At 37.0% G+C, this 25,020-nt stretch overlaps 2 protein-coding genes across 2 annotated transcripts in view; both read right to left on the bottom strand.

Moving 5' to 3' along the window:
- The window catches only part of LOC116297181 (ankyrin repeat and FYVE domain-containing protein 1), a 31,353-nt gene extending 10,983 nt beyond the window's left edge, over positions 1-20,370 (bottom strand). The window contains exons 1-17 of the mRNA XM_031705351.2: positions 20,333-20,370; positions 18,360-18,549; positions 16,898-17,016; positions 16,329-16,464; positions 15,738-15,861; positions 15,114-15,263; positions 13,496-13,767; positions 12,862-12,993; positions 11,908-11,976; positions 11,563-11,714; positions 8,858-9,023; positions 7,864-8,279; positions 7,190-7,429; positions 5,144-5,393; positions 3,618-3,786; positions 1,450-1,586; positions 470-608 (exon numbers count right to left, since the gene is read on the bottom strand). Coding sequence (XP_031561211.2) covers positions 470-608; positions 1,450-1,586; positions 3,618-3,786; positions 5,144-5,393; positions 7,190-7,429; positions 7,864-8,279; positions 8,858-9,023; positions 11,563-11,714; positions 11,908-11,976; positions 12,862-12,993; positions 13,496-13,767; positions 15,114-15,263; positions 15,738-15,861; positions 16,329-16,464; positions 16,898-17,016; positions 18,360-18,549; positions 20,333-20,345 — 2,874 coding nt within the window. The 5' untranslated portion in view covers positions 20,346-20,370. The remainder of the gene's footprint in view (positions 1-469; positions 609-1,449; positions 1,587-3,617; positions 3,787-5,143; positions 5,394-7,189; positions 7,430-7,863; positions 8,280-8,857; positions 9,024-11,562; positions 11,715-11,907; positions 11,977-12,861; positions 12,994-13,495; positions 13,768-15,113; positions 15,264-15,737; positions 15,862-16,328; positions 16,465-16,897; positions 17,017-18,359; positions 18,550-20,332) is intronic.
- A 525-nt stretch (positions 20,371-20,895) lies between these two features.
- LOC116297193 (uncharacterized) lies at positions 20,896-24,022 on the bottom strand. Its single transcript, XM_031705373.2, has one exon. The coding sequence runs from the start codon at positions 23,877-23,879 to the stop codon at positions 22,836-22,838; it is 1,044 nt and encodes a 347-aa protein (XP_031561233.1). The 5' UTR covers positions 23,880-24,022; the 3' UTR covers positions 20,896-22,835.
- Positions 24,023-25,020: the final 998 nt, after the last annotated feature.

Raw genomic sequence — 25,020 nt, 5'->3', positions numbered from 1 at the left:
GGTTTTTAAGCAGTTTTCGCTTTCTATTCTTTTTGGGAATGTATATGCGAGATTGATATCTAAAGATTCGAATATAAGGAGATTTTTGGGATTTGTGGCGTAATTACGGGTATATTGATGCAAGAGCAGAACCAAGCAATTGAATTGTTTGAAGACTCAACATAAACTTGTTTGCTAAGTCTCCTACGCAGCCGCTAGTAGTCGTAGCGCGTATACGTAGCTCAGTTGGTTAGTGCGCGGACTTCGGCGCAAGAGATCAACGGTTTGATCCTCAGGATCTTTACGTTTAAACCAGAGCACTAATCAGCCACGTAGGTGAAGGAACTAGCGACGTTTATGAAGTTATAATATTATTAGAATCTTGTTATTCTTAACGTTATCCAATTAAAATGCTCGAACACGTCAAGGTACCGTTCTTCACATACATACAGATTCTGACAAGGATTGTAGCGTAGGTGACTTTACTTACTTTACTGTTAACATTCGCCTTGTGTTCTACAAGACACTGCACAATGTTATCCAATCCTGCAGCACAAGCGAGATGAAGTGGACTCAACCCGTCCCAGGCCTCTACACCTCCATCTCCACCCGGGCCAGGTCTTCGAGGACTGAAAACCAATCATATGCATATAAGATCCTACGAAAGCATCAAAATTTTGCGCGCTGCGTTTTCTATTTCTCGTTGCCACAAAACTCATGCTTTTTTGATAAAGATTGGTACATTGATAGATATCATTTTGATTTTAGGGTGTTCCTAAGGCATTATGGGGCGTTTCGGGGTCAAATAAAGCTTTGTTACAGTAATAACGTTGATTGATATTAACAGCTCACCACAAGAGAATACAACAAAAAATGAATCAAGACGGCACATCGATCACCTTTACCAATAAAATAAAGACAAACACACGAAACTATACTACATATACTACATATTTCCCGTCATCTTTGTTTTGTTTGTCTTCTGGCAAGTTGCTTTCCGTATCGTCGAAGTAGTATTAATAGCGATAAGGAGTTTTCTTTTATTAGAAAAAGATCCGGTCGCGAGTTTGAATACATGAAAAAAACTTACACATTAAATAGTCTAGAAAACTTAAATTTAAAATTAAATTAGAATTCTAAAAAAATTTCATGGTGAATTCGTTCAAAACTTCGTATAAGCCAAGTTCCTCGGTTATCTTTAATATGACAAGAACGTAAAAGATTCGGTGCTACAGAATCTAAAACAATGCGACATTTTTCCATTGTACCGAATTTGTTCATATTTTGCCAATCACTTTAGTTTCGTATGAGGGGAATCTCTACAATTATAAAAACTTTTCATTGTACAGGTTATGAGTCATTAATCGAAAACGATAATGCGTGACAGCCTTATCGTGACGTCATCAAAATATGAATCTCCGGCACGCGGTAAAATGAGTAAAATGCTTAGTATGGTATGTCAGATCTTACCTGTTAAGATCGCAGTTACTTCTGATCAAGAAGCAAGCGGCCTTTTCGTCACCTTCGCTAATGGCACGATGGAGAAGAGACTGGGTACAACCATTAGGACCCATGTTCCACGCGTCTGGATCACAGCCGTGCGCAACCTAGGATGAACACGAGTGACGTGAGAGTAACTGTTTTCATCAGACAAACTGATGACACAGATGTTGTCGGTTTAAACATAATTTCATTGCTGGGGTGTGAGATTAATAGATAAAAGAAGATATGTTGGGAAAGAGGAATAGATTGATGGATTAGAAGGCTACTGAGATGGTCGGAATGGATAGATTGCCGGAATGGATAGATGGCAATAGATGGATGGATTAATAGTTATGATGGATAGATGTTAATAGATGGATGTATTAATAGTTATGATGGATAGATGTTAGGGATGGATGTATTGATAGATATGATGGATAGATGTTGGGGATGGATGTATTGACAGATATGATGGATAGATGTTAGGGATGGATGGATTGGTAGTTATGACGGATAGATGTTAGGGATGGATAGATGGATTGATAGTTAGGATGACTAGATGGTCGGGATGGATAGATTGCCGGAATGGATAGATGGTTATAGACGGATGGATTGATAGTTATGATGAATAGATGTTCGGGATGGATGGATGGATGGATTGATAGTTAGGATGGATAGATGTTAGGGATGGATGGATGGATTGATAGTTATGATGGATAGATGTTAGGGATGGATGGATGGATTGATAGTTAGGATGGATAGATGTTAGGGATGGATGGATGGATTGATAGTTATGATGAATAGATGTTCGGGATGGATGGTTGGATTGATAGTTATGATGGATAGATGTTAGGGATGGATGGATGGATTGATAGTTATGATGGATAGATGTTAGGGATGGATGGATGGATTGATAGTTATGATGGATAGATGTTAGGGATGGATGGATGGATTGATAGTTATGATGAATAGATGGTCGGGATGGATGGATTGATGGTTGCGATTAATGGTATGGATTAATGATAATATTTTGGGTTGTTATTTCCATGTTTATCTAAGCTAATAAAATAAATTTCTTACGACAAGCGCATTATATTTTATTTTCGCGCGAGTCCGTCAAATGGCCGTAATAGTTCGCAAGGTATTCTAACAGAGCTCCTGATTTACTTTCGTGCATATTGGAAACTAATTAGCAGCTCGATTCAACAGACTATTTTCTGGCGAGGTTACCGAGCGTAAAATAATTGATGGATGGACGGATGGATGAACGGGAAAACGCGAAAATGACTAAAATTCCTAAAAATGCCCAAAATGTGCTAATAATGTGTTCAAAATCTGGAAATAGTGCTCATACTTTGCTAAAACTTGTGAACAGCATGCTGGTTAAACAGAGGCTCTAACGATTTTATCTTCGAGTACTGAGGTGATATCTTACGATTGAGCGTAGCGAACGAGTAAGATATTCTCAACACGAGAAGGTAAAGCGGCCATGTCAAATACTCTGTTTATTATATCATTATCGATGAAATCCTAAGAATCTTACCAATGGTGTTATTTTCACATTTGAAGATATCATATAATGTCTTCAACGTGAAGATATAGCTTTTTAGTAATAGAGAAAGATATATATTTCATCGATAATTATATATTTTATAGTACACTCAACAAAATTACTCGACTCTGATTGGTCGAGAGGAGTACAATTATAGCGTTAATTGTACTCCGTAGGAGTACCGAATTAAGTCGCTATGGCAACACGGCCAAAACAATGTCAAAACAATTATTTTCTATCATTTTGTACTTAAAAAGCATAAATAAAATTTTAAAGCCGTAAGAACCAATCTTTTTTATGCATTTCAGTAGCACGATGGACTGGAAATCGGCCGCCAAATAGACAAAGATGAACGGCGTCGCTTCGCATTTTTTACTGAAATTTTGTTGAGTGAACTATAAACAAAAAATCGCACGATCTTCTCGTACAATTTGGAATTAATAGACACTCGTAATGTTTTGAAAGTTCTTTAATTGTACTCGCCTAAAGGCTCGTGCAATTACAAGAACTTTCAAAACATTACTCGTGTCTATTAATTTCAAAATTGTACTCGAGATCGTGCGATTTCCTATACAAAGTTAATTATTCATTACAGCTCACTTACGAGTGTAGACGCCACATCAATCTGACCACTCTTCAGCGCAAACCAAAGAGGACAATTTCCATTCTCATCACAGGTATTCAAGTCCGTCTGTCGAGAACAGAGAGCTTCGACAACAGGCTGCAGACGACAGTGGATTGCTAACTGCAAGACAGACATATTGTCTTTCGTCCTGAGAAAAGAACAGAAATTCGGAAAAAATTTTAGCGCAATAAATTAAAGTGTGCCCAAGACAACCCCGTCGCGGCATGCCTTGGGGTTTTGACTTCACTCTTTCAAATTTACGCGGACTTCACTAAAGAAAACCAACAAGCTAGGCATCTAAAAAATGTAAAGGTCTAAGTTTCATAGTTGTGTATGGTTCCCATTACCTAGCGGCAAAGTCAATAATGTATAGTAGCCGTAAATACAAACATGCAATTCTCAGAGCATATATCAATATTCAAGAGATTCATTATAAAAAATATAGGCCAGGATTTCGCATCCCTCTGCTCTCCCCTAGCATAGATATGCTTTTTGAAGATGACCTACAAAAACAATTGAAAGACATAGGGGAGGAGAACAAGATTGACACAAATATCGGCGAGAAAAACAACAAGTATCCCGTGGGAGGAATCAAACCTTCTAGTTCCGGATATGGCGGCGGGAGATATTATAGGCCAAAAAAAAAAAAAAACAGTACAGCCCGAGTCAGAGTTACCAAAAGGACTTGAAATACTTTTTACCAAAGCAAAAGGGGCCAGCAGAGCTCTACAAAAACTGCTTAACAAAAACCATTCAAACGGCCATCTAATTTGGTAAATAATTGTTTAGGAAAAACCTGGGCCCAGTTGTTCAAAGCCCGATTAGCGCTAATCCTGGGTTAACTCTTAATAAGACCTATAGAGTTAATCCTGGATTACTGCTAATCCAGCTTTGAACAACCCGGCCCTGCAGTTTAAAGGGAACGTATTTTATTGGGGGGAGTGGCTCATCAGTAAAAACTTAACTTTTTTGGAGTGTCAAACCATTTCATTTTGACGAAAAGCAAAGGTAGAATCTAAATCATAATTAAGATTCAAGGTATTTCGCTTAATTTTATAATCATCCGGAATCGCGTAGCCTGAGGGAATATGCTGGACTTAGATTGCTTTGATCATCTTGGATCACAAACTTGAAAATGTTTCGGTGAATTTCCAGCAGTTGAAAATGTATGAATGATCTTGTTGTAAAAAACGCCGAGTCTCGGAAGTTTGATTTTTAAATCAAAGCTCCTAAATTCTAAGTTTTGAAACGTTTTATTTTTTATATTTATAAAATCTGGAATCGTTATTTTATGGATTGGACTGGCCGTCGGTTAACTGGAGCTTGGACGGTAAAAAGCTTTTTAGGCCAAATTCATATATTTTAACGTGTAATTTCTATTTTCTATTTATATTATCAATTTTAATCTCTGTAATAATTTTTGTATCAATCAAGATTTTTTTTTTAAACTGAAACCTCAAACATACATCCCATTTATTATATCTAATGTATCAAATTTATCGTACCTGACATTGATATCAGCTCCGTGGTCCAATAAGAACAAAGCTGCTCCTATATCCAGTCTCTCCGTCGCTTTGTGCAGTAAAGTCATACCGTTAGAGGTCTGGATATCAATATCCGCCCCAGCTTCCAAGAGACGCTCGGCCACCTGGTATTGTCCAGTCCACAGGGCGAACTCTAGGGCAGTTTGTTCCTCTGAGTCTGTTAGATTGAAGTCTGGCACAACGAGAAGGCGGCCACCTCGGCCAAGGCTGTCTGTAAATGTATATATACATATACTATGATATATATGAACATCGTGAATGCAAAAGGGGCATCATAAATGTTGGATGGGTGGGGTACTGTTATTGTTGGAAATTCAAAATCTGAAAGAGCTGACACAAACTAGGTAAACGGCCATTTCAGCCTTCGTCAGTATTCTACATTTATAATACTTGGAGAGAGCTAAGGCTATAGAAAATCACTAGTATTTTTAGTAAAATAGACTAAAACTTTAAAAAATCAAGGGATTATAAATAAAAACGATGGAATGTAATATCTGCATCATGAAAGTACTAGTCAATTGAATCTGATTCGTTTAGAGGAATTAATTTTTTGTCCCTTATTTAAACCGCCGTATGGGGCAAGAGTACATAGGTGAGCGCTCCAAAACGCCCCCTTGGTAAAGGTGACTCGACCTAATATTTTTGCATGAGCCCCTACTAACTTTGAACCTTCCATGCCTAAAGGGATTGATTCCGATTTCATAGCCATTAGGAAACATATGTTACATATAGACCAAACTATATATATATATTTTTTTTTTTTCGAGGAGATCGGATTGCATATCCCGTGGTAATGACGTCACACTGTTATAATTCTGGAAATCGAACTTTAGCCCTTAACCGCATTTTCTAGGGAAATGCTTTATGCTGCCTATTCCTTGAGTGCTGTGTCTTCCTCTGGGCGCAGTTTTATTAAAATCTGTAATACGAATTCGGAGATATTCGGAGATATCTAAATTAAGAGTATAATTTATGTAAAAACGACTTTTGGACTTATGTGGACTTTCCGTAGCCAAAATTGCTACTTCTGGGGTATTTATTTACAAAAAACACCGCTTATTCTATCATCATATGTCTCTATTAAATACTTAATAAGGTAATCCAGTAACGTGCCAAAAGTGAAAATATACAAATCAATATAAAAACGCAATGTTTACTTTTGACACGGTTTTACAGACACTTTCACGAAAACTACGATCATGCCAAAACTCGTTGCAACTCACTTTGCCCGAATTTCATGCTCATTGATAATTCCTAAGGTTGTTAAGTAAATATTGAAGCGATGTCATAGTTTTGGATGATTAGGTGCTCTTGAATTTCAGTGCTCTCCAGTTCAGCACTAACATCTTTGCACTATGTATAATTTGACCAGGCTTGGATGCCCTCCGAAATCTTTTTGAAGTATGGTAACGTCCAGATATTTTAACAATATAGCAATATTGCTCATACATTGCTCAGGGGAATGACCATGTGCCGGTCAGAAATAGGACAACAGTAAGCCAAGCGGGAGGTGTTTAGAGGGAACCCGCCGGCTTTTGGAGCCTGGTTGAATAATAAGTTTTTAACGGGTTTCAAATACCTCTTTTGACTGCTTACTAGAAAGTCCGTTAAGTCTAAACTTCACAGGCAACCCATAAAAAGCAATATCCAACAGTCGAGATATGGTTACAGCTTATTTAACCGTAAACCCTGGCAGTAATCACCCTCAGTGTCTGGCCTTTACTAATAATTTCTTAATGGATTGATTGTGGGTATGGGGATTTTACGGGGTTGGAAAATGGTGCAATGTACTTCGAAGGGGACCCTGAGTCCTATTGTGCAGCACCAGCCTGTGGACAAAATCTCAAATAAAACCGATCTCAATCCCCAAGAAACTCATAAAGAGCAAAGTTACCTACTCTACAACACATTAACACTTCCCTGTTTGGTCTATTGCTTATTCATTGTTCATGTGATCTCTAAAAATCAAGTAACTGAAGGAGTAAAGCGAGACAAATAGGTACGTACCTTGAAAATTAATGAAGCAGTTGACAACATTCTCGTGTTTGTGTGCAACAGCCACATGTAAAGGTGTCCTGCCATGACAGTCAGTGATGATGACATTAGCAAAGGGATCTTCATACAGTCTCTGCTCTTGAATCAGTTTACTGATATCATATTCGGATGGCTCTGGTAGATCGTCCTCTCTGATAGTCAGTCCGTCTTCTTCGAAGCTTTCCTCGTGTTCTTCTTGCTTCGTTTCTGAGTCTTTTAAAACGAGAACATGATTAAACAAGAGGACAGACGTGACAACAAAAACAAGCAGTCCAACAATTGTCGTTGTAAAGGAGTAACAGCAGCAGCAGAACCAGCGCACAAGACTCGAAGAAGAAGCAAAGGAAAACAAATGGTCGTTCCAAAATATCAGCAACAGAACTACAACTGAGAGTTATCAAAAATACCCACCGTAGCCCCAGCAGCAGCATCTATACTCGTTCGATTTATCGAATTTCTTTTGCCTGTATTCTCCCTCTCTTTTTGGCTTCTACTTAATGCTTCCTAACATGCTCCACTCGCAATAACTAAATCGAAATTTATGTTCTCTGAACCACGATCCCTTTCTAACAGCATTCCGCTGACTCCACTGAAATACAGAGTGTTCTATGAAGTAATGTTTCTATAAGGAAAAAATAGCCGCTAACCTTTAGTTTCTGCATAAAAAGGATTTGCCCCAGAAGATGCCGACTCAGCTGCTTTGATATCCGCAAGGAAAGGATTCCCTTCATCTGAGCCAAACGAGAAACCCCGTTGATCCTCATCGAAGGGGTTACTCACACCCAAATCTTCTTCGAAAGGATTTGCCTTAACGGCAACCGTCGGAGCGGTAGCCATGGAAACTTGTTTCGGAGCAGCATTCTTGGTCTTTATATCTTTCTTTGTTTTCTTCATTTCAATTTCTTTAGCGCGTTCCATTGCCTTTTCTTTTTGCTTTTGTTTGAAAAGCTCAATAGCTTTTTTTCTTGCTTCGAGTTTTGCACGTCCTCGAGCGGTTGCACGTTCGGATGCTTTCATTTGTGTTTCTTCTGTTATGGTTGTCTGGGTATTTGGATTAGCTCCACTGCAAGAACATTTGGGTACAAAAGTTAATTAACATAATTGCTAATGAAACTGTGTTTTGGGGGTTCGCTCATGTGAACATTCTAGAGAATGTTGCCTTAAAGGTAACGAAATGTCGAGACGGAAACCAATGTAGTTAATATAAACTTCATAATTCAAGGTTCAAAAATTCAAAATTTATTTTTTAATAATAAATTATTAAGTAAGAATTTTTTCTGGCATGTTTCATAGAAATGTGACAATTCCTCGATTTGGCGAACGATTCAGAGTGAAAACACATTCCAGTATATTTATATTTTTTACAACCATGATCACTCCCCGTACGGGGCTTTTCCGTGGTGATGTTCGCTCCACACACACTTCCACTACATTCGATATTCTATGCATACAATACTCAACTCGCATATTGATTTTTGCGAAGGGAGGAAAACCGGAGAAAACCCTCTCGGCAAGAAAAAGAACAAAACATTAAACAAACTCTACTAACATATGATCCAGTCTAGTCCGAGGCTCGATCCTCGACCACAGCGGTGAGAGGCGAGCAGCAAACAACTACGCCAAGCAAGTATGTCAATGTACCTGTTCAATAACTCTGTTACCAAGGTAACCATGCCATTTCTACAAGCCAAGTGTAGTGGGGTTTCCCCTGCCTTGTTCATGTAATCAAGTTGAGTGCTGCGTGAAGCAAGAAAGAGGCCTGCCTTCTCTCGGCCACTTGAAGCAGCCATATGGAGTAGTGAGTCACCTTCAAACAAAAAGTATTTTAAGGACGTTCGCGGGCAAATGAACGTTTTTCTATTAACATACCGCATCATATTCTTGTTCAAAAAACAAAATAAAAATGGCGGCCACCGTATTCGATCCCGTCAAAATAGTCTTCTCAGCAGCCGTTTTTAGCGGTTTTTTTCCCCGTATCAGTCCGAAGGCTTCCCTCACCACAAACGTCTTTCGAAAAATCTTTTAACCAATAAAATGTTAGCAATTGTTCTGCAGTGACCAATCACAATGTAGGTTGTAGAGGCTTTGCATCATCACGTGACGGCAGCCATGTGAGATGGCAGGAACAATCGATCATTTTACACGGGCAAAAGGATTTTAGTGCACTGCCATTTTACTCAGGGAGTCCAAGTTGTATTATGGGCGCCGGCACGTGATGGTGCAAAGCCTCTATTATTGTAGTTCTTATTCCGATTAAGAAAGGGTTTTCCCCGCGAAAATATTTTATTATATAAGTACTGAGATTTACATGTTTGCAAGCTATTTGATAAAAATCATATCACAAAAACGGGAAGCGATCCTATTGGCTATACGTTTTTTCTTCACTAGTGAAGAACATCGTATCAGCACTGTGATTGGCTATACGATATTTTTCACTAGTGAAAAAAATTGTATCGAGTTTTCCCGCGCTTCATGCAGACAGTGTCAGCTTGCGTTTGAGTGTTTGTTGTCAAAAGTTCTTAAACATGGAAGGTTGTTGCTCAAGATTTGCTCAAATCGACTCAATCACTGAGTTTATCGAGAGCCAGGAAAACGAAAACACTAGAAAAAAGACACAGAACGATGTGGCACTCCTAAGCGAATTTTTACAAACGAAAGGAGAGACGAGGGCTATAGAACAGATTCCTGCGAAAGAACTCAACGAATACCTCAGCGAATTCGACCTCGGTGTCCGTAAGAAAGAACCAGCCAACGAAAACTACGAACCAAGCTCTCTACGGGCTTTTATAGCTAGTTTTGAACGATATCTAAAGAAGAAAAATTATGGGGTGAGCATCATCAAAGACGCTGACTTTGAACAGACACGAAAAGCTCGAAGACTCGCTCGTTCGTTTGATTCTTCACAACTCGTGAATAAAAACCGTACGCGCTCACTAACCATGAAGTAATCTCTATTTATGTCACAATAATATCGATGTTTTTATGGAAACTTCTCCAAAAATAGTATAAAGGATAAAGTCTTTTTGGAACTCGTCCGTTGTATTTAGCCTCCTTTGCAGCCGCTGTGAGGCGCTTCATCCGGTCCCCGTCATTTCCCCACTAGCGTCTGCCCAAACTTGAACAACATTCCTTTCTTCAAAATTGACCAATCAGAGAGAGCCCCACAAAATCTTGACCTTAGCCGTCTTTCCCGCGAACAAGACGGCGGCGGTAGGCAGTGAGTGTTTGGATATGTTTTATGGCAAATTAAGCCCCATTTTTCAAATAAATAAGTTTAGTGATCACCAGAAAAAAGCTATTAATGCCGTAGTTTTACAAAAGAAAGACGTTTTCGTCAATCTCCCCACAGTCTTGAAGGTCTTTTAACCCACCAAGTCTTTCTAATATACATGGAATATCCAACTGACTTCTACCAAATATTCTTGTACGGCTTTACGGCAATTTGATTGGCTAATAGAAAACAATGTAGAAAGGAATGTTGTTCAAGTTTGAGCAGACGCTAGTGGGGGAATGACGGGAACCGGAAGCGCCTCACAGCGGCTGCAAAGGAGGCTAGTTGTATTGCGTTTGCCAAAATTAATTGAAATCGACTTATCAACAATCTGACAATATTTCAACGCTTTGAGATTTATATTTATCTGCATTAGGTTTTGTTACAAGCGATTACTGAAGCTTAAAAAGCTTCAAAACGAGCTGAACGTATAAACCAAACCTTGATAGAGACATTAATTTCCAAATAAAATAAAATATGAACTAAATTTAGTTTCCAATCGCTGTTCGACGGAAATGAAATTGAATGAATTGAATGACAGTAACTGACTTTAAAAAATGCATGGCTATTATTTTTTAGCCAATTAATTATCGAGCTACCAGAATATAGTGGGTTAACTGTGATTGGCCAAAGAATGGGAAAGGAATGTAGCGCTCGATTTAGCAAATGTTTCTTTTTGGGGAGGGAAGCTTTCGGACCGCTAAGAAAAACGGCTGCTGAGCCGAAACCATAGTTAATAGAGGGGATGCGCGATTTAAGAAAAAAAAAAATCGTAGAATTTATTTTTTTTGATGTGTTATAGATGTTGGTAAGAACTAAATTTAAAGAAGGGGGGAATTGGGGTACCGCAAATTTTGAAAATTTGTCCGCCATTTTGAATTTCATCGTAGTTGTCACAGAAACACAATCATCCAGGGGTTCCTCGTCCATTTGAAAGAACTCAAAGCTCGGCGCAGAAAGGATGCGCAAAAACAATGACCGCGAAGGTGGTTATAAGTACTCGGTTTAAACATCTAAAATCCTTTTGAGGGTGTAACAAAATTGGTTCTGAACATCGGTAGTGAGTTTTTCTCACCTGTTGTTGCGTTAATGGAGTCAGGACAGGCACCATGAGACACAAGGTTGGCTGCAAGACTGTCTTCATCCATTGGATCAAAATTGTTATCGTATGACAGCGCCAACCACAGTGGAACACGTCCTTGATTGTCACGTAGCTCTAGATTCAAACTGGAGGAGAAAGCAGTTTAAAACAGTTAATCTCCACTTCCTGTCACATCAGTCTGTCAAAGGCACAAAGTCACGACTCCGTCACAGCAGCTTGCAAACAATTTCGGCAGACATCAACCTGTTACATCTAATAGTAAGAATCGCAAAAAGCTCAAGCTTGTTATTTAAAATAAAAATAATACTGATGAAATACCTATTTTTCTGAAGTAGGGCATTCAACACCGATTCATTATTAGCCTCGATCGCTCTATGCAATGGAGTTCTGAGGAAAAAGATAAGAATAGAACTCTTAACTTCGGTTGAATGCTTTTCCATTTCAGACGACGTATCATTCCCTAGAACATTATTTCTTTAATAAATGATACTGATTGATGGTTTTCAACCATTCCCTAGAGAAATATATAACAAAATACAAGGCGGCCATGTTGGAGGATATAACAAAAGAATTCATTGACAATTCTTTTGTTAAGTTCCTCCAACATGGCCGCCGTGAAAACCATCAATTTAACACTAACTGATGATATCTGTTTCACAGGTTCATGGAAACTAGTCTACAAAGGATCTTATTCTCAAGAGAGTATACATGGTCCGAAATGGAAAAACATTACGCCCTAGACAAAGAGGTCTATTCTGATAAACAACATGATGTCACTACTGGTTTATAGACCTAGGAAAGGGGCTGGTGGTCTAATTCTTTTGATGTCACCAGGGATGCCAAATCCCCGATGTCACATACCCTAATGCTATTCATGCCAAATCTTTGCGTGGCGATAGGTACCATACACTCATCAAAACAAATATTCAACAGGAAGTTAAAACGTGCATTTAGTTGTAAATATTGAAAAAAACATCGTTGATAATACATTAACACTACTTTACTACTTTCTTCACTATACATTGGCAAAATTATACAAGATTAATCAGTGTCCCCTCACGACTTCCTGTTCTTACATGTTTACATACTCTATATGCTTTTGAAAGACTTCCACTATATTTCCCGCCATATACTGGAATTTGTGCTTTACCGGCGGCGTGCACGCATCTTTTCCGCGCTAATTGTTCGGGAAACTTTCGAACAGCACAAATGTTCGAAATGATGATGGTTTTTTTCATCCCTTCCCTATTTTTTATTTATTTATTTTTCTACCTTCCTTCGTTGTCCCGAGCATCAGTATTAGCTCCATTTTTAAGAAGAAGAGCAGTTATTCTAGCCATTCCTTCAGCAGACGTCATTTGGGCAGCTTTACTATTGGACGTGCCCATGGATGGCGACCAATGCCTGGCAAAAGAACAACGATATTATAAATACTATCAAAATGCAACCAGACAAAGAAAGTAATGCCCACTTTAAACGTCGAATTTCACGAGCCAGACAATAGGTTTGGCTCATTTGCTTTAGATTCTGCACATGTGGAATTGGACGTTTAAGATAGGCCTATATCTATTAGCTTTTAGGGCGGTATAATATACAACTATGATTGAAATTAGGTGAAATGAAATATAAAGAATATTTTCATCTAGTAGATGATAGTTTGAATGGGAAGCCATTTTGAAGTTATATTCCTAAGGAATACAGGAATAGACCTAGTTTTAGTAGATAAAAAATGAAATCTTGGTATACGTTTAACCTTGTTAAATTCTTTCTTGACAAAATGGAATTTAGAGTGCACGAGAGTCAAATAGTAGGAACAATTTATTTTATTGCTAGTTTTATCACTCCTCGATATGGTTTATTGCTGTTCTTGGTACTGAAACTTTTTTTTAAAAAAGTAGTAACTTACCTGTAAGAAGCAGCCAAGTGCAGAGGGGTAATGTGCTGAGTGTGGTTTGCAGCATTGACGTTTGCACCATTCTTTATCAAGAATGTTGCTGCAAACTCATCTCCGTTCATAATAGCCTTGTGTAAGAGGCAGTCACCTTCCATGTCTGGTTTGTTCACATCACAGCCATTTCCAACAAGAGTTTTAGCAATGCTTTCAAGCTTTTCTGCCAAAGCTATTTGTAAAGGAAGCTCGCCTGTGGTTGGATCAATTTCATTCACTTTTTGCGCAAGCTAAAAGAAAAGAGGGAATAGGAAAAATGACACAATCATAGGATTATCTAAAATTGTAATAAGCTAAGGGTCAGGAGGGGTGTATATGAAAAACGATTAATTTTTTACGATGAGGCCTACTATTGAATGTTCAAATTTTTCAAATGCAGTAGGTTAATTTTCCTAACGCAGTAAAAAATTTATTTTCGTAGGTATTTTTGCCTATTTGGGGGGACTTTTTGAGAGTGCTAAAAGGACGAAACACGTCAAATCAAATTTGTTTGTTTGTACATGTGGCATTGTAGAATGATTCACTAGCCAGCATTGGGTAATTATAATACAGTCAATTCAAAAAATGTTGTCGTCGACCAACTCAAGTCTACGCGACTGGACCGAAAGGAACTCTGGGTAGTAATCGTTGTAGCCAAGTTGACTCTATCATTTTATCTGACTAGTTATGCCTGGTTTACAGCACGAACCTTCGTAGGCGAGCGGGAAGCGTTGAAGGAGACATTTTTTTAATGCCTTCATATTTTCGAAATTGTGAACTGAATCATAACTACTTTGTTTTTCTTTCCCTAAACCCAAAGACATGCATTTGATGGATTGTTTCTCGCCATTATTGTCTTATTACTAGCAGGAACAATTAATTCAGAACGAATATTTAACCGCTTCAGTGATTTTTACCCATATTCCTTTCGATCCAGTCGCGTAGGCTTGAGCCGGTCGACGACAACGTTTTTTGAATTGACTGTATGCAGTGTGCAAGAACTAACTATCTCATGAGTTTTTTTTCTGATCACTGCCGGAGGTGCATTTTTTGCTTCAAAAACTAGTGCGAAGGCAGCATTCTAATGCTGATTACCTCAAAAACAAGCTCGGAAAAACCTTCTTTTCTTATTGGGGATCAGCATTAAATTTCACTTTAAGAAATTGCAGCTAAAATAAAACATTTTCCCACAAAAGTAAACTGCCACCTACATTTGTTATTCATGAAACTAAAGCATAGATATTTTTGTTGCTAAAAATAGAACAGAAATACAGCTCACATAAAAGGTGAGACTTTACAAATGACGGGGCCAGCCATATGTTTAGGGGAGCTAATAAAATAAGAGGGCTGTCATAACAACTTAAAAAATATACAAGATGGGGGGAGAAAGGAATCTGAATATTGTCATAATCACACAGAAATAATGGGGGCTCCTAGGAATTCTTATTTTGGATATAATACATTTTCATGAAATAAGTTATGAAATTAGCCAGTCCTCCTTCTAGACATAAATAATGAATGGCTATAATAAAGTATTTTTCATGGTTTCACTGTCTAGAATTAACTGAATGTACATGTATCACTTTCGTCAACTCACTTGTGAGTTAAACTCTATCAGAAAAAGAAATAGCACATCTTCTCTGTGGTGTCTAATAGCCAGGTGAAGTGGATGCGAAGATTTGGACTTGAACATTTCATAAAGTAAAGGAGCACTGATGTGGATAAAGTCTTCTGTCTTCAGGTCATGCTATAGATTGTGAAAAGAAAAAAATATGCCATAACGACACAAAGTTTTGAGAATATGATTCTTTGCTAAAAATTTTCAATTAAAATTCTTTTAAATTAGCCATTTTAGAGCTTATACATGTAGCAAAAGGATATATAGAATTATGTGTGGTATGTACTGCCACCACACTGCCTGTAACCACTGCTTTCCAATCACATGCATGAATTTGTATAATTTGCCATAACGATGAAGTAGGTTTTGGTGGACATTAATCAAGGCCAGCTTATGTCCTTGCAAATTTTGTGTTTTCCAATGAAGTTATGAAAACACTTTTATTGGCATCCACCAAAACCCTATTTTGTCGCACTGCAAATTGCATGATTTTGCACATTCGATTGGGAAATGTTGAAATGTGTTATTATCTTCCCTTCCATAAGGGTTTTTCTCAAGGTTCATTGTTCTTTTTTATGTGAAAGTTTACAGGTGAAAACATACCCAATGGCTGGAAATAATCTCTGCACAATACTTCTGCAATTCTTTAGCACCAATGTCTTCTGCTGTTTGGTAAAACTTAATGCAGTTGGATACATTAACAGATGACATCAGCATCTTTTCACACCTAAAAATATGATATCATAAAATAATATTAAACTATATGTATATAAATTTGTAATGTATTTATTTAATGGTAGACCTGGTTTACCAACCACAGGTAACCAATCAATACTCTATTTAATATACAAGCAGACACTTTGTGCCTGCCTATTGTTCTTAACTGACTGCAGAAGCAGTTAGAAAAAAGCATTGAACATTAATTAGTCTTGTGAATATGTCATGTTTGTCTGATCAGAGCAATTTATTCATGGCACAATATTGCATCCTTTACTGACCAAGTTATAGAAAATTACAAATAACTATAAATAGCCTATCATACTATACATGTGAAAATGTTTTTATGTTCGCATTAGATGAGGCTAGGTAGTCGCTAGTCAGTGCAGAACGATAGTTATTTAAATTGGTCACCATTTGTTTCGGTGTATTATGACAAAATTTGAAAACAGAAATAATGATGTGCTATTGGGATACCTGTGTCTCAGGTCCTTGAGTTTGTACTTGTTAGCTGCTTTGACAAGTTGAATAAGAAATGACTCATCTTTAGGGAAGGTAGCTTTGTCAGTATAAACCCATTTCATTAGGGTCAGTCCTACATCTCTGCTGATATCTAACACAAAACACATAGAAGACTATTGAAGTGAGCTAGTTTGCCATACGAGTCCATGCATTTACAGCTAAGTTACTAGATGAAAAATAGGGAAGCATGAAAAAGGGCAATTTCCATTTTAATTAACAATTAATAATAATCATATAGGATTAATAAACAAATAATAACTATTTTAAGATGTTTTTAAAGAAAAAAAAAATGGGGCAACTTCTCCTTTTCTGTACACGGTAAACATCATATAACAATGGATAAAGTCGATCAAAAAAACGAAACAATAGGTTTCCCAGCCATTCCGCTCCATTAACTATGGTCTTACTGAGTATACAAGCGTAGTTCACTAAAATCATTATTGATTTAAAACACAGTTTACTTAACTCTCAGTATACACTGCGTACAACACTGAAACAGATTAAGCCCAAGCTGAATTACTCACCAGTTAACTCCAGTTCATTGACTTCATTGAGATCTCTACTACACCAGTGATCACTTCTGGCTGCTAGAACGAATTTGTGTGCTTTGACTTTCTGACCATCAAATGATACTGTTATATCACTGAAATAATAAACATAATAATAATATGATAAATATTACATAAATAATAATTCATGATATAGATCCATATAATATATTATAATTTCACATATTTTAAACTATCAATACATATTTTTTTAAATAACTTACAAATTCTTGCGCGCTCTTAAAAGCTGTACCTTGTAAGGATTCTAGCATTGCTGAAGCATTTGCGAAGAGAAATATTGTTCATTATTATACAACACACTCCATTTCCTGTGTATTACGATCATTTATTGAGTGCAATTACAGAGTGATAATACACGGTTTGTGAACCGGTTTTGAATGTTTTCTTTTTTGCTGATGTCAACGTAAGTAAATTTCCTTCAATATTCCTTTGTGTGGCTCACATCAGTGGTTTGAGCTTGTGACTTAGTTTTTATTGTCCAGTAGAACAGTTTATTCATGGCACAATTGCAATTTCTTTAATGACCTAGCCTGCAAGCAGCCGCCTCTAACTGAGTCTCAGCCTCTAAGTCCAAAAAGAGAATTTTTGTAATAATTTTCCCTTGGCATTGTATGTACATCAGAGAAATAAACTTCTTGGAAATGCCTTTGATTGAGATCCACCAAGTTCATGTCTGAAGCGAGACATCTGAAAGAGGCCTTCTCCCAAAAATAATAAGTTTACATTTCATATGCTCTTGTACCGTGCACTGGGTTGCCCAATGTGCAGGTATGCTGGAGCTTATTTAACATCTAATCTTTGTACTTTGAAACACTACAGAGGTGGTTTTGTAGACAGAGAAAACAATGTTGCGTTAACTGACGTCACTAAGTTATATACTCTCCTTCTTTAATTACACAATAACCTTTGACCTGACAAAGACTCGTTTTATCTGACGAAATAAATATGTTTATTTCAAGAACTGTGTATATGGCCAAATAAGCGACATAAATTCATTTAGGAATATGTTTAAATAGTTATTTGTTTTTTGCTAACTGTTCTGAAGTTCTTGATCTCTCCATTATTGATTATATTCTTCAAATACAGTTTTTTTAAATATCCAAACTGGTGAAGTGGAATGAAACTCGGTTAGTAAATATCCAAGCCATTGAAGCCAGAATACTGCTGACCGGGTAGCAGGCAACCCAGTAATAAATGTTTAGAGTGCTTATGTTAAGTGTATGAAAAAGTTCTACATAACTATACTAGTGCTACTGTATTTACAATAGTTAATAGCACTAGTGAAACATTGCACCATTTTGTAGTATATACAGTATCTTTAGTGAAAAATAAATTTTAGTACTAGCTGTTTCCTGCATTAACTGTGAGAACTCAGTATAGAGAATAAATACTGTAGCTTACAATATACTTTTATTACCTGTAAAGATCTTTATCATACAATTCAGCCACAGTCTTGAGAAGCCTACTGACAAAAGTGTTTTCATTCACTTGACCAGAAGAAGCAATCGCCACGCTGTATTTCTGCTCTATGTCTATCATTTTGTTCTGCAGTTTGACATATTCTTCTCTTAGTAGGCTCAGATGCCTTTCTAGCTTGGCTACTTGCCCTGATGATCATAAAATCAAACCAGTTTATATTTTATTAACCTCTGTTCAATCTACAGTGTAGCATAGACAGAACTATTTTATTCTTTGTTAGCTTGGGGTCTATTTTCCAGCATCACTAAAACCAAACCAAACCAAACCAAAGAACCAATGGATCCTATGGAACCACCAGAAAAACTCCAGATATATAAAATACATGTATACATTACAATGAATCCTTTATCATACATTGTCTGACTGAATGCCATTAGCTTGTTAAGAAACAGATTTAACAGACACTGTTGATCAGTGCTTTATAACATAACCCAAAAAGGAAGAAAGTATAAAAAAGAAAGGGAGAAGGTAATATTTTGTTATGACTTGAGTATAGACAATGTACCAAAATGACCATACACATGTAATAAAACAAATGGTTAGCCTAAAACCATGAAGGATGCTTAAGTCTTCACTTTGTTTCTCCGCTTCAATTCTTCAACTCAAATTTAAAGCATTTGTCCATCTTTATTCACATAAATACTTAAATACCAGACTGATTTTATTCAAATATAACGCATATATATGCAGGCTAGATTGTTGAGGCTAGATGAGAGGTGGCATGATGGCTAAGGCTAGATAGGGAGGGGGCATGATTACTAGTCTTGTTAGCCACTGTGATACATTGGTTTCCTTTTTCATATCAGGCTTCCTACCTTTAAAAATGGTACCCTAGTAACTCAAAGTCAATGTTGTTAAATTGTTATATATTTCAACTTATTATATTTTCTTAGCATCGTAGAGCACCTAGAGCAATTCTAGACACTATAAAAATAAAGTTTATTATTATTATATTATTAAAGTAAACTTTACTAGAACTCACAATGATGGGTTGCAAGCATTCCCAACATGAAGGGAGTCAAAAAACAAAAACATGGCAGCAATTTTGGTACTGAGAAGAAATTTGAAAGATTTTCTATTGTAATGATTATTTATATTTCTTTTATTTATCTGGAGTTTATCTGGTAATTCCGTTGGTTCCACCCCCTTGCTCTGCTCTTGCTCATTTAGGGTAGGGATGTGCCCAACTTCGACCCTGTTCCAGAGTAAAATCTCTGAAATTCATATCCTGTCCCAAAGTAAATCGCTGAAAACAAAACCCTGTTGTATACAAAAAACCTGTTCCGGCATTTACAAAGACTAGATACCCCGTTCTGGATAAAGAGAGAGAGCGTGACTTCATATAGATACAGCTCTACCTGTTCCAGAGAGCGAGCTCGATTTTATATACCCTTTTGCAGAGTAGAAACGCTGGAAACCATTCAATGTTTGGCGCCACGTACCCGTATCGCTAAGCCTGGGTTTCCCCGATTTCATGTTTTGGTAATCTTTTTTTTTTTCCCCACTGAATAACTGTGTCTGGTACCCAAGGAGTAGAGTAAGCCTAATAATTTCATTCAAGCGTGTTAATCTGTCTAAAATTAAAAGCTCCTCAAGAAAGCCATAAAATCGATCAGACCTTGCACCAGAACAGAGTTTCATAATGAGTCCTCGTCCTTCATTGTGCAAATCAGATGTTCAAAACAGACAGAAAATGCGTTTAAAATCGCCAGAGACGGCGGAACACTTTTTAAAGTAGGGGGCTTAGAGAGTTGCGGGGAATAATCTCCTGTTTTCTTCATTACAGAACTCAAACTAGAACAAAACTATATGTCATTCTCGTCAAATGTGGGGGAATCAAGCCCATCCCCTGGCTCCCACGTCCCTGATTGCCGATGACAATCAAAGAAAACTATAGATCAAAACACTAACCTTCGTCCGCCATGTTGTTTCAATGCCATTGGCCCTAGTCCCCCTCAACTTCACAAAAAAAAATCTTAAAGGAGTCTTCCGGCTTATTGGTCAGCGGGCTGGCGCATTCTCATTCCCAGACCCTACTCATTATCCAAGATTTGGCGAATCTCGAGTCCAAAACTAGAGCTTCCGGCTTTTTGGTCAGCGGGCTTTTGCCGGGTGACCAAGGCAACTAGCTAGTTGGCAGAATATGAAAAACAGTAACATCAGATGGCACAGTATGATGAAGATGTTAATTTGAACATCATCAATAAATAATAAATATTATTAGGGCAGCAGCTAACATACTTACTCCTTTAAATGCTGCCCCAATTAAACACCGTCCTTACCCTCACTCTGGCCATCACCTAAGACCAAAATTGTTAAGCCCCCAAATAAGAGCACACCCCTGATTTAACACAGTAGGCAAACTTTTTTTTTTTTAATTAGAGCCACCCTTGAATACTAAATGCCATCACCAAATTAATACTGTGCATATAAAACGAATTAATATCCATCAAAGTTTAATATTTTCCACTACATTCATTGATCATTTTTAATTAAATAATGAAAGTCTTTTCTACAAGAGTTCAAGAACAGGCACAACTATTCTATTTATTTACAACAGGAAAAAAGACCAAAAATGTGAAAGATTAGCTGCTGTTCCTGTTACGTCTTATTGTCAAGAAAATGACACATGGCCTGGAAAGGGAAATATTAAGCCCAAGGTAAAGAGGTATGTTGCTAAACTAAAATATCTAAGAAGTTTCACTGATTAGGGATTGTAGTATTTCTCCTGTGAAAAAAAACATGAAACATGGCTTAATGGGAGAAATATAATTAAAGCAGAATGAAAACAAAGGGAAACTATAATGTATGGAATGAGACATTTGCAGCATTATTCTACAACCACTACTTGAATGATATGAGCACAAGACTAATAATTTGACAGACAATAGACCTTTTTCAAATTCACTGGAGTGACTATTCACTCAATAGTTAGACCCCTTGCCAAAATGGCAGCCACAAATTTGGTTCAGCTAAAATCAAACTGAGCAAAAAACCAATACTTCATTAACCCTACAAAGATTCATTATGTCAGGTGTTATATCAGCCAAGAAAGCTCAATTTGAAAATTGACAAATTTACAGATGTTTGACTGTATATGCTAATGGTTTTTTAATTTAACTCATTTCATTTTTTTTCAATTATTATATTGCTACAAATTGACTTTGGACTTGATGTGTTTTTACATTTGCTGTATTTTTATGACAGTCCAACCTCAACTTTTTTAAACTATGAATGAGTTGAAATTGTTGGAATTTTCAATTTAAAATCTCTTCTTAAATTATAATTTTTGAAACGAACAGGACAAGTTTCATTGACGTCTAAATTTCTAAGGTTTATGAAGGTAGTGTGATTTTCCATTTACTTTTAATTTATTATGTCTTAATACCACTACTACCATAATTCTCTTCAAACTCTTTTTTGTTTTATTCAAATATTTTAATTCCTTTGTAAGTTTCATTGACGTCTAAATCTCTAAGGTTTATGAAGGTAGTGTGATTTTCCACTTACTTTTAGTTTATCATGTCTTAATACCACTACTACCATAATTCTCTTCAAACTCTTTTTTGTATCATTCAAATATTTTAATTCCTTTGTGAGTTGCAAGATAATAGTGTTAGATCAGCCAACAAAAAGAACTGTAAAATGAATTCTGATTAAAGAGGTATCAAAAGTGAATAAGAGGAAATGAGAAAATTGTGAAACATCATAGTGAGTCAGATTGCAGCTGTAAGCTCATTTATGTAATTATAGCAACATTCCTTTTAGGTACTTGTTTCCTTTTGATTATTGTAGTTTGCCCTGTAATAATATTTACTTCAGCACTATCTAGAAAATCTGGTATTTGGGGTTCAGCTATCTGTTATATCCCTATATTTCTGATGCCAATTGCCATTTCTAATAGGACAAAGACTGTAATCACATAAAGCTTATTGATGATTGTCCCTAGAATAATTTTGCCTGGGCTGGCTGTACAAAGCCTGGATAGCACTATCCGGCAGATAAGTCCTTATCCAGTGGATAAGTTGATGCTGTTACCCAATAAATTTATCCACTGGATAAGATATATGTGTTGGATAGTGCTATCCAGGCTTTGTACAACCAGGCCGTGTTGTCTATTGCAGTTGTATCTCTCAAATAGTTTTGTCGATTATCTACATGTATTATCCCTAAAACAATTTTGCATATTATTTTAATGTTTAATAAAATTTCCTTCTTTCTAAAACTAAATTTGGCCTGTTATCCATTATTTTTAAAAAAACCCTACCATTGACTCACCCTTGGATGCAAAATATTCTTTGTAGACTGTACATTAACGATGCTTTTAAAGTAGAATTAGATTTAAACAAGATAATTGTAATGTACATGTTAAGTTAAGTAAGATGCTGTATACTGCAATGATTATAAACCAAATCTAATCAAGGAATGCATCTTTTTTTCCACACTCCTTTACTTTCACCCATATTGAGGCACCATACTTTTCGTGCAGCCGTTTGAAGACACTCCCTTGGTCTGTCAATCCACACGCCTCATCAGTAAAAGTCTGTGTAATACTCCTATAGCTGCTGACATCAGATATATCAGGTTTGAGATTCCTTCTTCTTTCAGATTTTGATCTTGGCGCTCTAATATTTCCAGCTGCTAACCTCTGACCTAGCAAACTATCATCTTGAGAGACTTGACTCTTTTCTCGTTGACTATCTAACTCCCTTGCATGGAGAGCTTCTAGATGTTGAAATTCATTGAAATTTAGAGGTAGCAAGTCTTCAGGAGACTTTCCCATGGAATAGAACTCAGTGTCTTGTTCAGGAAGACTATCAAAATCTATAAGTGTCCCAACTGTTGGTTCAAATTTTCCAAACGAATCTGGTGTTCTACTTGCAGGCATTGGTTTAGAAATACTTAACCTGTTTTCTACTATTTGAGAAGCAGAATGTCTATTGACTTTGACTTCCGCATCGGCTGACTCGGTTGAGTCAAGAAAACGTTCACTATCAGACAGACTATCATTGACCATTTCATTTTGAGAGGTAGTTAAGTCCTGGAGCCTTTTTTCTAAATCTTCAACCATCATTTTTAGGTATAAGTAGCTCGCATTTGTTACTGCTTTCATCCATGACTCCATTTCTTGAGAGCTATCAGCTCCTAGAACATAAGTCCTTGACCCAGCACCTCCATAAGAGATTTGAAAAGCATACAACTGGTCTTCGCTTTCCGCCAACTCAACATGACAATTTTCTAAAATAACGACTCCGATAGCTTCCTTGTCTCCTTTACGTTCAAAATAATAAAGTAAGTTCCCTTTGAGAACAAACCAACGTCTCTGGTAGCCTCTGTTTAGCTCTCCCTTCTTATTTAGATAGCCTTCTTTGTCGATGGGCGCTGAAGAAATAGAAAACTGAGCAAGACTTCGCTCATTTAGTTTCATCCTTTGGGGAAAAAAGACGCCAACCTTCATCCAATTATCTTCATTTGCAGATGAATAGCATTAGATAAACTATCGATTTCGTCAGGTTTTTCACTTTGAAGACAAAAAATAACAGATTTTTGGAGATAATTCTTAACGGAAGCAAAGATCACTACCTGTGTCCGCCATTTTGTTTTTTTTTGAGTAATGTGTGACCGTGAGATACTGAGTTCCTACTTTTACTTAAAAGTAAAAAAAAAAAAAGGATAAAAGGGAGGGGAGGGTTGAGTTTTACCTTTTGCACACAGACGTAGACCCATACTGTATCCCCTTTAAACCCAAGCTTTAATAGAAGCCCTTACTAGTAACATCTTGCTTCAAAATCATTGTTTACGATTTAATAATTAATATTAATATTTCTAGTTCGGCCGTCTTGAATTACAGCAGTCAACGAAATAGAGCATGTACATGTGTAGACATAAATTTGTGTCACGTGATCTGTTAGCTCCGCCCTTTCATAATCACTTGACAACATAGTGACAAGTGATTGACATGTGGTACAGGGCTGTCAACCCCTGAGATATTCAAATCTGGAGATATTGATAGGAAAGGGACATGACGTCACAGCGCGTCAAAAAGCGCGCGAAAAGACGTCTTTTGCTTTGTAACATTTGATGTGATTGGTTTATTTCTGACAAATCAGATTATCGCTTATATTACAATGGCCTGCTTGCAAGAATAGTTTATGAGGAACGTTTTGATTTTGTTAGCGATTTAAAATAACGCAAACAACGTGACACAAAATAATTGGAATTTTATGGTTGTGAAAGTCGAGTCTCACAAGACAAGAAATGGTCAGCTTTAGCGATCATCCGGGAGATTTGATACTCTAGTCTGGAGACCGGGAGATACGGTCCAAAATCTGGAGACTCCGGGTTTATCCGGGAGAGTTGACATGCGTGGTACATGCTTATTGATTGGACTATAGACGGGAACCCTATTATAGCAGATGCCCGCAAAGGTACTATTGCGCAATTTACCTTTTCGGCGCTAGCTGTCACAAATTACGGTCACCAATAAGTTCGAAACTGTTCTCGGATTTCCTTACAAATATACTGACTTTAAATGAACTATTTACTTGGTTTGTTTAGTTAGTTCTCTAAATACAAGTAAAATATCATTTTTCTAGCTT

Source organism: Actinia tenebrosa, unplaced genomic scaffold (genome assembly GCF_029948245.1).
Source record: "Actinia tenebrosa isolate PJP-AT-01 unplaced genomic scaffold, QUT_ActTen_1.0 PGA_scaffold10__47_contigs__length_13832649, whole genome shotgun sequence".
Classification (NCBI taxonomy): Eukaryota; Metazoa; Cnidaria; class Anthozoa; order Actiniaria; family Actiniidae; genus Actinia; species Actinia tenebrosa.
This window is presented reverse-complemented; position numbering and strand designations above follow the sequence as displayed.